This window comes from Corythoichthys intestinalis, chromosome 15 (assembly GCF_030265065.1).
Source record: "Corythoichthys intestinalis isolate RoL2023-P3 chromosome 15, ASM3026506v1, whole genome shotgun sequence".
NCBI classification, from domain to species: Eukaryota; Metazoa; Chordata; class Actinopteri; order Syngnathiformes; family Syngnathidae; genus Corythoichthys; species Corythoichthys intestinalis.
The window spans coordinates 8,796,114-8,809,910 of record NC_080409.1 but is presented as its reverse complement, the minus strand read 5'-3'; the positions used below and the strand labels follow the sequence as shown (position 1 = coordinate 8,809,910).

At 41.5% G+C, this 13,797-nt stretch overlaps 1 protein-coding gene across 2 annotated transcripts in view; it reads right to left on the bottom strand.

Moving 5' to 3' along the window:
- zfyve28 (zinc finger, FYVE domain containing 28) overlaps positions 1–13,797 on the bottom strand; it is a 74,249-nt gene that overhangs the window by 16,101 nt on the left and 44,351 nt on the right. Inside the window, exons 6-11 of one of the 2 annotated variants that reach the window (XM_057858964.1) lie at positions 10,644–10,733; positions 10,468–10,569; positions 7,131–8,609; positions 3,588–3,683; positions 2,977–3,140; positions 1,321–1,437 (exon numbers count right to left, since the gene is read on the bottom strand). In XM_057858964.1, coding sequence (XP_057714947.1) covers positions 1,321–1,437; positions 2,977–3,140; positions 3,588–3,683; positions 7,131–8,609; positions 10,468–10,569; positions 10,644–10,733 — 2,048 coding nt within the window. The remainder of the gene's footprint in view (positions 1–1,320; positions 1,438–2,976; positions 3,141–3,587; positions 3,684–7,130; positions 8,610–10,467; positions 10,570–10,643; positions 10,734–13,797) is intronic. The other variant, XM_057858965.1, reaches the window with a different exon arrangement.

The following is a 13,797-nucleotide window of genomic DNA, read 5'->3' as shown; positions in this document are numbered from 1 at the left end:
CTACAACGACTGGGCATGCTCCTGATGAGGCGGCGCCGCGGCGGATGTTCTCCTGAGGAATCTCCTCCTATATGTGGACCAGGGCATCACTGAGCTCCAGGACAGTCTAAGCAACAGGAGGAACATAGGGGGCTGTAGGAGATTCCAGGAGATAGGTAGTTACTCCAGGTGAGCTGGAAAGGGCCATAGAAGGTCCTTAAACCCTCAGCCGGATCGGTATCCGCTCCTTTGTATATTGAGGAACAGGATGAGCACGGCCAGAGCCCTACAAAATGACCTCCAGAAGGCCACTGGTGTGAAAGTTTCTGAGCAAACAATCAGAAATGGGCTCCATGAAGATGGCCTGAGTGCCCAACATCCTGTGGTGAGCCCCGTGCTCACTGCCCAGCACCGTAGAGCTCGATTGGCATTTACCATAGACCACCAGAATTTGCAACGATACCACTGGCTCTGTGCTCTTCACCGATGAAAGCCGATTCAACTTGAGCACATGCGACAGACGTGAAAGCGTCTGGAGATGCCGCGGAGAACGTTATGCTGAGTGCAACATCATTAGTATGACCGTTGTGATGCTGGGTCAGTGATGGTCAGGGGAGGCATATTCCTGGAAGAACACACAGACCTCTACAGGTTAGATAATGGCATCCTGACTGATATTAGGTATCGGGATAAAACCCTTGGACCCATTGTCATAAGCTTTGCCTGTGCAGTGGGATTTTGGTTCCCCCTGATCCACAAAAATGCTCAACCTCATGTGGCTGGAGTATGCAAGCAATTCCTGAAGGAAGAAAGAACTGATAACATCGACTGGGTCCCACGTTCGCGTGACCTAAATCCAATAGAGCACCGCTGGGAAATTATGTTTCGGTCCATATGGCGCCGCCAGGTTGTTCCTCAGACTGTCCAGGAGCTCAGTGATGCCCTGGTCCAGACCTAGGAGGAGGTCCCCCAGGACACCCTCCATCGTGTCATTAGGAGCATGCCCAGGCATTGTAGGGAGGTCATACAGGCAAGTAGAGGCCACACAGACTACTGAGCCTCATTTTGACTTGTCTAAAGGACATTACATAAAAGTTAGATCAGCCTGTAGTGTTTTTTGACTTTCATTTTGAGTATAACTCTAAATCCAGACCTCCATGGGTTGACACATTTTATTTTCATTGATATTTTTTGTGTGATTTTGTATTCCGCACATTCAACTTTAGTGCCCCCCCCCTTTTCTTATGCATCGTATATACTGTATGTACACACACACACACACACACACACACACACACACACACACACACACGGTATACGTTCAAAACAAAGGATCCCCACCATTCTTTAACTTATCGTTGTCTCCCTGTTCACACTTGGTTGCCATAACTTCAAACAGTGTCTTGAGGATGCTGCGAAGGTCACTGGCGTAGTTGGTCTGTAGCTGATCGGCAACACCTATGAGCCACAATGGGGATGGGGGGGTTCAAATAATAAGGTTCGGGTAATGTAGAGGACATGTATTTTTCATTGCAATCAAAGTTAGCATGAAGCCAAATTTTTGGACATCTCTCTAAGGTGATCATGGGCATTTATACTGTAGCGCAAGGGTGTCAAACTGATTCCTCAAAGGGCCGCAGTGGGTCCTGGTCTTTGTTCCAACAGATCCAGCACAGACAGTTCAACCAATGAGGTTTCTGCTAAAATAAGCAGCACCTGACTGCAATCAAGTGATTACACTTGTAAGACACCAGATTAATGAAAAGGTATTCATCTTGTTTGGTTGAAATGAAATCCAGTAGCCACTGCGGCTCTTTGAGGACCGGTTTGACACCTGTGCTGTAGCGTGAGGTCCGTTGATATACAGTATATGGCGGAAAACACTCAGGTGAGTTTCGCTCTGAGAACCCTTATTTGGCCAAATTTCAAAATTGTCCTTTATGCATGTGTGATACATCATTGGAAACATTTTGAACAGGAGGGCATTTAGAAAAATTAAAAAAAAAAAAATAACAGCAAAACTCTAACAGGAAGTGAGAGCATAATAAAAGACGCCATGATTTTAACGAGATATGATCACATACTTACTTCTTTCTGATCCAAAAACTCCATGTAGCATGTATCTCTGAGTGTCAAGACACAGCTGTGATTGGCCACAGCCAGATTTTTGGAGGACTTTATGGGTGAAACATGTTAATATAACAAGGGTCGCGATGCAGAAATCGCAGACATCAAGGAGTGGTCGAGATTTTCTTTTTTAAATATTTAGTCTTTTAAACGATTTTTTTTTTCTTCAATTTTTCTTTGTTTGGATCGATTATTTATCATTCTAAAATATTGGGGAAAATGCGACTAACAAAAAAATATACAATTAAGCGATAGTTATGAGGTGGATATCTGTGACTTATTTATACACACATTTTTTTTGTTGTGACGTAATTTGTTTATTCTTCGCATATTTTAAACTTTTAATCTTTTGAAGTGTTTTTTTTTTTGTATAGTAAATATTAGACATCAATTAATGATTCAAAGCTAAAAATGACAGACATTTCGAATAATATAATTTCTTACCTTCTACTTATGGCTGGGTTGAAACAAAAGCGGTGGTAAAAAAATGATTGGATATAAGCTACCTAATTGTAAGTAGCGTTGCGAGCTTGATATCACTACTCTTAATTAAGGGACACCATGTGGATTGATAGGTTAATGGATTCCTACTGTTACAATGTGTATTTAAAATAATTCAAAACAATGAAAAAGAGTTTGCAACTCCCATATCAAATGAAATAAGTAGCCTCGCTGCTTCCATTTTGCCTTGCCGCTATTTGGATGCATTGTGGCATGACACTGCCTCTTGCCTCGGTGCTATGTCAGACATCTGGTTTAGGCTAGTATCGTTTTGTGTGTACCGTGTTAGTCATTGAGCACAAACCTCACAATAGTAGCTTAAGAGACACACAGCAAGTTTTTTTTCATTGCGTGTGTACAGGAACTTACCCGATATACAAACAAAGAGACGATGGATGAGGTCACTGCTGCTGTGGAAGCGTGAGCGAATCTTATTTCGGGCAGCCATCTTGGCATCTTGCAAAGCTAGTCGGATCTCCTCGTGGTCCAGGTCCTCTGACGTCCCTGAACTGGGAGTGAGGCTGCTGACGGGGCTGCAGGAAGCAATGGAAGACCTTCATATCCCTCAACAGTCCCTACATTATTCACATCATCCATCCATATTTCATTGAGTGAAGATGTTGAGATTTCAGACAACTAAAAACCACAGAGACTGGAAGAAAACACGGCCAAGGATGAATTCATTGCCTTCCATTGACAGTGACAAGACATCAAATCCATTTTAATTGGGATGTCTGGCATTGAATGATCACATTTCAGTGCCATTGACGGCAATAGGCGTCCAATCCAATCGGAAAGCGAGGGGTTCGGCAGCGAATCAACACTTGCTGCCAGCTCTCCTAGTGTTTCAAATGTGAATTTGGCAAAGGTCAACATAGTAACAGCTCATTTTTAGAGCAACTCTGGTTCGTCTGTCACCATCAATGGCATCCAAGGAGTTCAATACTACTGTACTACCATATGATGTTGCCGATAGTTACCTGGGAGTGTAAACACTGCTGGAAAGACTACATGTGGTGACCGACACACTCTCACAGTCACTACCTGACACAGAGCTGAGGGGGGAGTTGTGAAGACTAAAAACAACAGTACAAAAAGGACAGGAAATATTGGAAACATTAGGAAGGAAAACATAAAAAAAAAAAAAAAAAAAAAAAGAACAAAGAACGGTGGAATAAAAAAAAAAAGACAAAACCAAAATAGCAGTAGCAGGGTTTCCCCCCCAGAAAACTGGTGGTAAGGAGGCCCACTGGCGGCCCACTGGTTTTAGGGGAAAATAATTAAAAATATTCAAATTGACAGGAATTTTGAAGTTAGGACTAATATTATTATTACCGTATATACTTGTTTAAAGGTCACAACCTTAGTTTGTGGTTAAAAAAGTAGGAATTTTAAGTTGACCCTAAGAGGTCACAATATGAGAGATTTTTGGAGCAATTTTTAATACCAATATGACTGAAACAAATAAAACTTACATTTTATTATTTATTTTTTGTGTATATATATATATATATATATATATATATATATATATATATATATATATACACAGTGCCTTGCAAAAGTATTCGGCCCCCTTGAATCTTGCAACCTTTCGCCACATTTCAGGCTTCAAACATAAAGATATGAAATTTAATTTTTTTGTCAAGAATCAACAACAAGTGGGACACAATCGTGAAGTGGAACAACATTTATTGGATAATTTAAACTTTTTTAACAAATAAAAAACTGAAAAGTGGGGCGTGCAATATTATTCGGCCCCTTTACTTTCAGTGCAGCAAACTCACTCCAGAAGTTCAGTGAGGATCTCTGAATGATCCAATGTTGTCCTAAATGACCGATGATGATAAATAGAATCCACCTGTGTGTAATCAAGTCTCCGTATAAATGCACCTGCTCTGTGATAGTCTCAGGGTTCTGTTTAAAGTGCAGAGAGCATTATGAAAACCAAGGAACACACCAGGCAGGTCCGAGATACTGTTGTGGAGAAGTTTAAAGCCGGATTTGGATACAAAAAGATTTCCCAAGCTTTAAACATCTCAAGGAGCACTGTGCAAGCCATCATATTGAAATGGAAGGAGCATCAGACCACTGCAAATCTACCAAGACCCGGCCGTCCTTCCAAACTTTCTTCTCAAACAAGGAGAAAACTGATCAGAGATGCAGCCAAGAGGCCCATGATCACTCTGGATGAACTGCAGAGATCTACAGCTGAGGTGGGAGAGTGTCCATAGGATAACAATCAGTCGTACACTGCACAAATCTGGCCTTTATGGAAGAGTGGCAAGAAGAAAGCCATTTCTCAAAGATATCCATAAAAAGTCTCGTTTAAAGTTTGCCACAAGCCACCTGGGAGACACACCAAACATGTGGAAGAAGGTGCTCTGGTCAGATGAAACCAAAATTGAACTTTTTGGCCACAATGCAAAACGATATGTTTGGCGTAAAAGCAACACAGCTCATCACCCTGAACACACCATCCCCACTGTCAAACATGGTGGTGGCAGCATCATGGTTTGGGCCTGCTTTTCTTCAGCAGGGACAGGGAAGATGGTTAAAATTGACGGGAAGATGGATGCAGCCAAATACAGGAACATTCTGGAAGAAAACCTGTTGGTATCTGCACAAGACCTGAGACTGGGATGGAGATTTATCTTCCAACAGGACAATGATCCAAAACATAAAGCCAAATCTACAATGGAATGGTTCAAAAATAAACATATCCAGGTGTTAGAATGGCCAAGTCAAAGTCCAGACCTGAATCCAATCGAGAATCTGTGGAAAGAGCTGAAGATTGCTGTTCACAAACACTCTCCATCCAACCTCAGTGAGCTCGAGCTGTTTTGCAAGGAAGAATGGGCATGAATGTCAGTCTCTCGATGTGCAAAACTGATAGAAACATACCCCAAGCGACTTGCAGCTGTAATTGGAGCAAAAGGTGGCGCTACAAAGTATTAACGCAAGGGGGCCGAATAATATTGCACGCCCCACTATTCAGTTTTTTATTTGTTAAAAAAGTTTAAATTATCCTATAAATTTTGTTCCACTTCACGATTGTGTCCCACTTGTTGTTGATTCTTGACAAAAAATTCAAATTTTATATCTTTATGTTTGAAGCCTGAAATGTGGCGAAAGGTTGCAAGGTTCAAGGGGGCCGAATACTTTTGCAAGGCACTGTATATATATATATATATATATTTTGGGGTATTTTTAATCGAGTTAATTAGAGCTTAAAAATTAATTAATCGTAATTAATCGCAATTCAAACCATCTATAAAATATGCCATATTTTTCTGTAAATTATTTTTGGAATGGACAGATAAGACACAGGATGGATATATACATACATTCAACATACGGTACATAAGTACTGTATTTGTTTATTATAACAATAAATCAACAAGATGGCATCAACATTATTAACATTCTGTTAAAGCGATCCATGGATAGAAAGACTTGTAGTTCTTAAAAGATTAATGTTAGTACAAGTTATAGAAATGTTGTATTAAAACCCCTCTTAATGTTTTCTTTTTAATAAAATTTGTAAAATTTTCAATCAAAAAAATTAACTAGTAGCCCGCCATTGTTGATGTCAATAATTACACAATGCTCATGGGTGCTGAAGCCCATAAAATCAGTCGCACCCAAACGCCAGCAGAGAGCGACAAAACTCCAAAAAACACAAGTAACAAGTGGACATTGCACTGTGCTGTCATTTTAATCTTTTTGAGCGGGGCATGTGCGTTACTTGCATCAAATATTTTAACGTGATTAATTTAAAAAAATAATTACCGCCCGTTAACGTGATAATTTTGACAGCCCTGATTATCTTATTTAGTAACAGTTTAGTTACACAGTAACAACTAAGTACACAACACAGACAATGCCAATGTGGTAAATATATTATGTTTCTAGTTTTTGTTTCTTAACCGTCTAACAGCAACTCTTCCCCATCATCATAGATGGAATTGGAAGCCCTGAAATTGGGCAAGATTTGTTTGTACAGTAAGTACTGGTTGTCTCAAGTATTGTGCATATTTGTGTTGTTGTATAAGATATTTTATATTCACATTTGTAGGTTATTTTGAGTGTAATTTGTCTGTATAGTTAGCGTACGTACTGTAGCTAATGCATAAGTCTTTATTTATTTATTTTTAAAATTTTACGACAGCCTAATATGGGCAATGGTCAGCATATCAGGCGTACAGGTCGCACCTGCAATTTGGGGCCAAAATTTTGGTTAAACTCTTCCTCATCATCATGGATGAATACCCTCAAATTCCTTATGTTGCGTGCTTTTGCATCCTAGAGTGCCCTGAAAGGCACTTGAAATTAAATGCATTCATTCATGCATGCATGCAGGTGGTTAAAATATGTATACTTTTGCAGCACTATTTTAGCCCAGTCTGGGAGAGGGGCGTGAGCCTTATGAGGTACTGGGGGAAACCCTGCATAAAGTTCCAAATGGATGAAATACAAGGAAATGAAATCTTCGACAATGTACATTTATGAGGTAAACTTACCTGGAGGCCTTCCTGATCTCCTCTTTGGTATCCCTCTTGGATTCCTTAATTCCTTGCCTGTCTTTGTCCCGTAGTGGGCCTCCAGTTGCATGTTGCCTCGTTTCAGTCCTCTGCTGGTAATTCTCATCCCCTACGTCGTTTCCGCAGCCCTGAGTGCGATGCCCCGGTTGCGGCTCACCCGTCAGGCACTTCTCACACAGATGGCAACTCCCTTCCTCTTCCAGGGGCTGGTTCAAGCAACGGGAAGAGGCCTGAGACAGCTGGCAAAGTTCCCTCCTTCCTCGCGGGGGCAGCCGGCAAGCAGAGGACTGGATGACGGCGCCGGGGGCCACGGTCTTACAGGGTTTATCTGTTCTTAGAGTCAGGCCTAACCCGAGTCCCGTACTCTCATCCTCGTGGGCATCTTCGCAGCTCCCGCAGCATACGCAAGAGTTAAGCAAGCAGTGAGTGGCCACCAACGGGCCACACGGTTCGAGCTCAGAGGCAGAGGGGCGAGGCAACAGCATCTTATCCACAGCCAGCTCAGTCAAGCTGGGGGATCGAGGGTTGAATATGACTGTGGCGGAAAGTTTCATGCCACCCATACGGTGGGCGATGACTTCTGCCGTTTCATTTACAGGGCCCTCCAAGCCCAATTCCCAGCCGTTGGTGTAAGGCAACGGTTCAGAGCCAGGAGCGGATGAACATGACGGCTGGCGCGTTGCGTTGAGACAGCGCGTGTTCTTACTGCGGTGCTCCGTGGATCCTTCAGGAAGCCAACCGTTGCCGATGGTGTCCGACCGCAGACCTGAGCTACGTTGCAAAAGGTGAGTAGACTTTGGAGTTTTGGAAGGCGAAGCAACACAGTTCTGGCGTTCTCTTGAGATGCTGGTAACACAGTCTCCTGCTGGTTCCAGATCTTCCATGTAGAAGACTCTGTCTTCCTCCTCTAAATAGATACCGTACCTTCCTCTTCCCCTCAGTACCCTGAGAGGGGAGGCCTCAGTGCTAGAAGCCCCACTGGCGCTCCCTACGTCCCCTCTGTTGGGAACACGTGCCGGGGACTGACCCTGGCTGGGAGGCGACAGCAAAGTGGACATCTCGTCACCTACGCGGTACACCATCATGTTGAGCTGCTCCAGTTCTTCCTCGTCGTACTGCATGGAACAAGCGAGTTCGGCCTCTTCTGCCTCCTCGCACAGCAGGTCTTCAGTTTGTTCCCCTTTTTCGGATTCCACCTCCTCCCAGCCTTTTTCCACTTCAGCCAAATCCTCCTCGTGGCTGGGGCAAACAAACAGAGACAGATGCTTTTGCTCATCATCGCCGCCTGTCTTGGAGGTGACATTACTGGAGCTGCGGGAGGGTTGATTCTCTTCAATGTGTGCTGGTGCATTGCTTGTCGTCTGCTCCTGGCCTGTCGGTAACTCTCCTTCCTGAGAGATACAGAGATTCCTCTCCAGCATCAGTAACTCTACCTCTGTCAGAGTCTGCAGCAGGTCTCTGGAAAAATGTCAAAAGGTCGCTGTAACGCCGCAGTATTTTTCGAGGACAAAAATTCACTGTGAAATTCATTAAACCTACTGTACTATCCCTTCTAAAAAATAGAATACTGTGATGAAGTTAATTATTTGCCATAAATTGATAAAAATCAAACTCATATATTTTAGATTCATTACACACAATTGAAGGAGTTCAAGCCTTACTGTATATTGTTTTAATAATGATGATTCTGGGAATCCTTTGGCTGGAATGACTGCTTCAATGCCGCGTGGCATGGAAGCAATCACCCTGAGGCACCGCTGAGGTGTTATGGAGGCCCAGGATGCTTCGATAGCAGCCTTCAGCTCATCCACAGTGTTGGGTCTGGTATCTCTCAACTTCCTCCTCACAGATTCTCTATGGGGTTCAGGTCAGGAGAGTTGGCAGGCCATTTGAGAACAGTAATACTATGGTCAAAATCTATTGATAGCTAGCAGCATTGACCCTGACTTTGATAAAACATAGTGGACCAGCACCAGCAGCTGACATGGCACCCTAGACCATCACTGACTGTGGGTACTTAACACTGGATTTCAGGCAATTTAGCATTTCCTTCTCCCCAGTCTTCCTCCAGACGCTGGCACCATGATTTCCAAATGACATGCAACCTTTGCTTTCATCCCAAAAAAGTACTTTGGACCACTAAGCAACAGTCCAGTGCTGCTTCTCTGTAGCCCAAGTCAGTCGCTTCTGCCGCTGTTTCTGGTGCAAAAGTGTCTTGACCTGGGGAATGCGGCACTTTTTAGCCCATTTCCTGCACACGCCTGTGTGCGTGGCTCTGGGTGTTTCTACTCCAGACTCAGTCCTCTGCTTCCACAGGTCATCCATGATCTGGACTCAGCCCTTCTCCACAATCTTCCTCAGGGTCCGGTCACCTCTTCTGGTTCTGCAGCATTTTCCGCCACACTTTTCCTTCCCATTGAGGGTGCCTTCGAAACATGCTGGGCCTCCGAAACACCTCAGCACTGCCACAAGCTGATTGTCTTTATGCCACGCCGCATTAAAGCAGTCATTTCTGCCAAAGTATTCCTGATCAAGTATTGAGTGCATAACAGAACATAATTATTTAAAGGTTGACTTTTTTTTGTATTAATAACACCTATTTTATGGATCGGTTGAAATGTGCTTTTTTTTTTTAGCTAGGGATTTTTTTATTCTTTTACTTTTTTGCCAAAATCCAAAATCATCAATATTAAAACAATAAAAGGCTTGAACTACTTCAGTTGTGTGCGATAAATCCATAATATATGAAAAGTTAATTTTTATCATTACATTATGGAAAATAAAGAACTTTATCACAATATGCGATTTTTTTGAGAAGGACTAGGATACTGTGCAAGTGGCTTTTTTTGCACATTTTGAAAATCTTATGATCATTAAAGCATCCACACACATGGACAACACATTTTGCGAAATGTAGGCCACAATAAAACATCTGTGTGGCCTGCATCATCTACATGACCTAAAGTGTGATGTCCACATATGTGGAAACCAGGTGTCAATCATTATTGTATTTCTTACAATATTTTTTCTTTTATTTGAAAATAAATATTTACAAAATGTTAATAAAAACTAAAATGTCACTCCGGTTGCAGACCCCAATAACATTAACATTAATTAATTTATGGTATTTAACTCCTAAAGTGTGAACGCTCATGCTCCAGCACCATCAATGGTGCTGGATGTAAAATCCATTTTGCCTAGGAGAGGTTGGCGCAAATGATCGCTGCCAACCCTCTAAGTCAAGATGGAAGGGACATTTATGGACGAAAATGGAAGTCAACGAGTTAAAAGAGTGCCCATAAAGGGTCGACTATACCTGATTTTCTTTAGTAAAGTACGAAAAGGACGGAAGAGCTCGGACATGTCCTCTGCTTTTCGGTTAAGGTCGAGAGGTCCTTCTGAGTACACGACCAACCCGCTAAAAATGGATACAAAACAAAGATTGGGAGGAGGAACGCGGCTGGAAGTGAGGCCAAGATGTGCAACACTTACCATACAATGGCTAGTCTGGGAATTGTAAACATCAAGGCAGGCTCATAGTCATCAATCATGTCTTGTGTGAGGTAGCCCAGTTTGAGCGCCCTGGGATACAAAAGAAATTAGTATTTTATCTACACCCGTTCTTCTTTAAGTGCAGCATGAATCACTGCCTCAGTACAGCTCAGTTGTATTTAGCTTTTTATTATATTTGCAATTAATTAGTCAAAAGTTTGTTTCCCCAAAAATTATTTTAAAATGTTAACAATTGTCTGCATCGCTTCTATTCTCTAAAAGACGACACACATATTGACAGTATATAACGCTACATAATACAACAGCACAGCCCAGTGGTCACAGCCAATAACAATCGCTGTTGAATGTAACGCTCCACAATTGTTGGCGAGTTTACAAGTCGATTCCTACGAAGCTGGTTGACTTTTTGACTTTTTACTCATGACTGCCACCTCTGGCCTAAAGTGTAACTGCAACTCATGCATGGCACACATGCTTGTACGAGCACAAATGTAAAGCAACGAGCGTTTGGCCTATAAAATCAACACCAGAAACGGAAAAGGAGTTAGTAGCAAGTCGTGAGTGGGTTAGAAAAGTGTTTTTGCTAAGCGTAGACTGGGCGGAGGCTCGGTGGAACAGTGCTGCTGCCGCGTGTACGAGCACATGTGCATGTTCGCGCATAGTGGTCAACCTGAAGCCTCTCTATTGAATGAACGAAAAAAGGCTTTTTTGAGCAGTCTTAGTTCAAATGTCTGGACTCCTTGTAGTAGGACTGAACAATATTGGAAAAGACTGAAATTTAGTGGGGGTTTGCGATATATATTGCGATATTAAAACTAGAACAACTTTAATCAAATGACTTGTTTGGCAAGACTTTGCTTGACTCACCATAACCACATTGTGTTCATATAATACCACTAAGGGAATTCATCTATGAATGATGAAGATTTCTGCAAGAAAGGGATCCAGGAGCCCATGTCTCCGCACACTTGATCTTATGAAGCAAAACAAAAGTTCTGTGCTACAACGACTGATCGATTAACTCGAGTAATTCGATTAAAACAAAGCTTCGAATCAAATTTTGCTACTTAAAGGATTCGATTAGATTGCCGTTGTAATGGTTTGTTTTGAAAGTTGTATTTAGTTTTATAAATATGGGTGGATACACTTCCCTCTAGTGGCAAAAGTGAATACGCCATAACTTGTCTACCATGGCTGAATCCAGCTGCTCCCTGTTAAGATCAATATAAAGTATGTTTTTGTTTGTGCTAATATGTTTGTTTATGAATTTGTTATTTGGTTAGAAGTACATTTAGCATTTTTTGTGGGTATGTGTGTTTGAACGATTTGTTAAGAGCACTGTAAAAAAAACGTTTCCATTTTATAGCATTTAAACTAGCGGACTTTTGCAATGTAAGTTAGCCAATTTTTCTTTTGTTGTACTTAGATAATCAATTATTACTTTTTTTATATCATTTGAGGCTTATTTTTTAAATGCAAATATTGCTCTTGTGGAATGAAAGTGCAATTCTGAAGAGTTTGAAGAAACATTCGGGAATTTTATTTTGTATTCATATTTGATGCTCTTTTGAAAGTGTCATTTCAGCAAGCGAAAATAAATCTTATTGCAAGCATAAACACGTGTTCATTTGTGTTTTACATATCCAAAAAATGATTCTGCAACACATTAAATGTTCGTACTCTGATGACTCGACTATTTGAACTAACTAATTGATAGATTAATCCAGGGGTTCACAAACCATTCCACATCGGGCCGCTGTGGGTGCTGGATTTCTTTCCAAAAAAAACAGGACGGCACATGTGTACCAATCTGGTGTTTTACAAGTGTAACCAGTTGATTGTGGTCAGGTGCTGCTTGTTTTAGCAGAAACCTCATTGGTTAAACGGTCTGTGCTCGATCGGTAGGAACAAAAACCGGGACCCACAGGGGTCCTTAAGGAACGGTTTGGGAACCACTGGATTAATCGATGACCTAAATAATCAATAGCTGCAGTCCTACAAAAGCTTACATGTTCAAAAATACATAAATAAATAACAAAAACAAAATAAAATCACACATCCTGCGATGGGACTATTGCGGATGCACACAATGTGATGGCGATCTTCAAACTATTTATTGTGCAGGCCTACGGTGAACTCCTGTATAGTCGCTTTAATAAGCGACAGATTGAACAGGTACATTAACTAAGCTGTTCAACCATATGTTTAAATGACGGCATAGTGGTAACTGGTCATAGTAAGAGGCGTCATGTTTTGTATTTAAACATGATTTCCTCCATTTTCAGAGGAGTCAGAGGACTAACAAATTTGCGATTTGCGCACTTAAAACAAGAGGTCGGTCGGTGTATCTCCCGACCAATATATGGACTTTTTTCCAATAACCGCCATCGGCCGATGAACAAAAAAGGATTTTGATCAGGCATCCGTGTGGGTAACTGTGGCCGCCGCTGACAGATGGTAGGATCCCGGAAGGACACAGCATCAGCTGGAAGGCAGGCTTCTACAGGAAGCATTAGGCGTTCCTGTTTTGTACATATTGTAGGATTTTTTTTTTAATCTTGCATGAGAGAATATGCAATGTTGCTTCAGCCTTTTAAAGGGAACCACGGATAAAGAGTTCTTAAAAGATAAATGTTTGTACGAGTAATAATAATTTGATATTAAAACTCCTTGTAATGTTTTCATTTTAATAAGTTTAATAAAATTTTAAATAAAAAAATGAACTAGTAGCTCGCCGTTCTTAAAGTCGAAGGGCGGTGACGTCACAGGGCCACGCTGCCGTAGTTCACAGTCACTCTTAGGGCAAGGGAAAAAAACGCACTCATTGGCTGGATTGATCCTTAATCAATTTAAAACTTGCCATTGACACCTTGTGGCGTGTTTAAATCACTATCTTACATAATTAAAGGTTTTTTTATTTTATTTTATTTTTTTTATTTTTAAAGAGTGACAGGTGGAATTCTGGCAGCGTGGCCCTGTGACGTCGCCTCCCTGCCACGTCAACAACAATGGCGACCTACTAGTTAAAATAATTTCACTAATTGTATAAAAACGAAAACATCAAGAGGGGTTTCAATATGAAATTATAATAACTTATACTAACATTTATGTTTTAGTCTTTCTATCCGTGGAT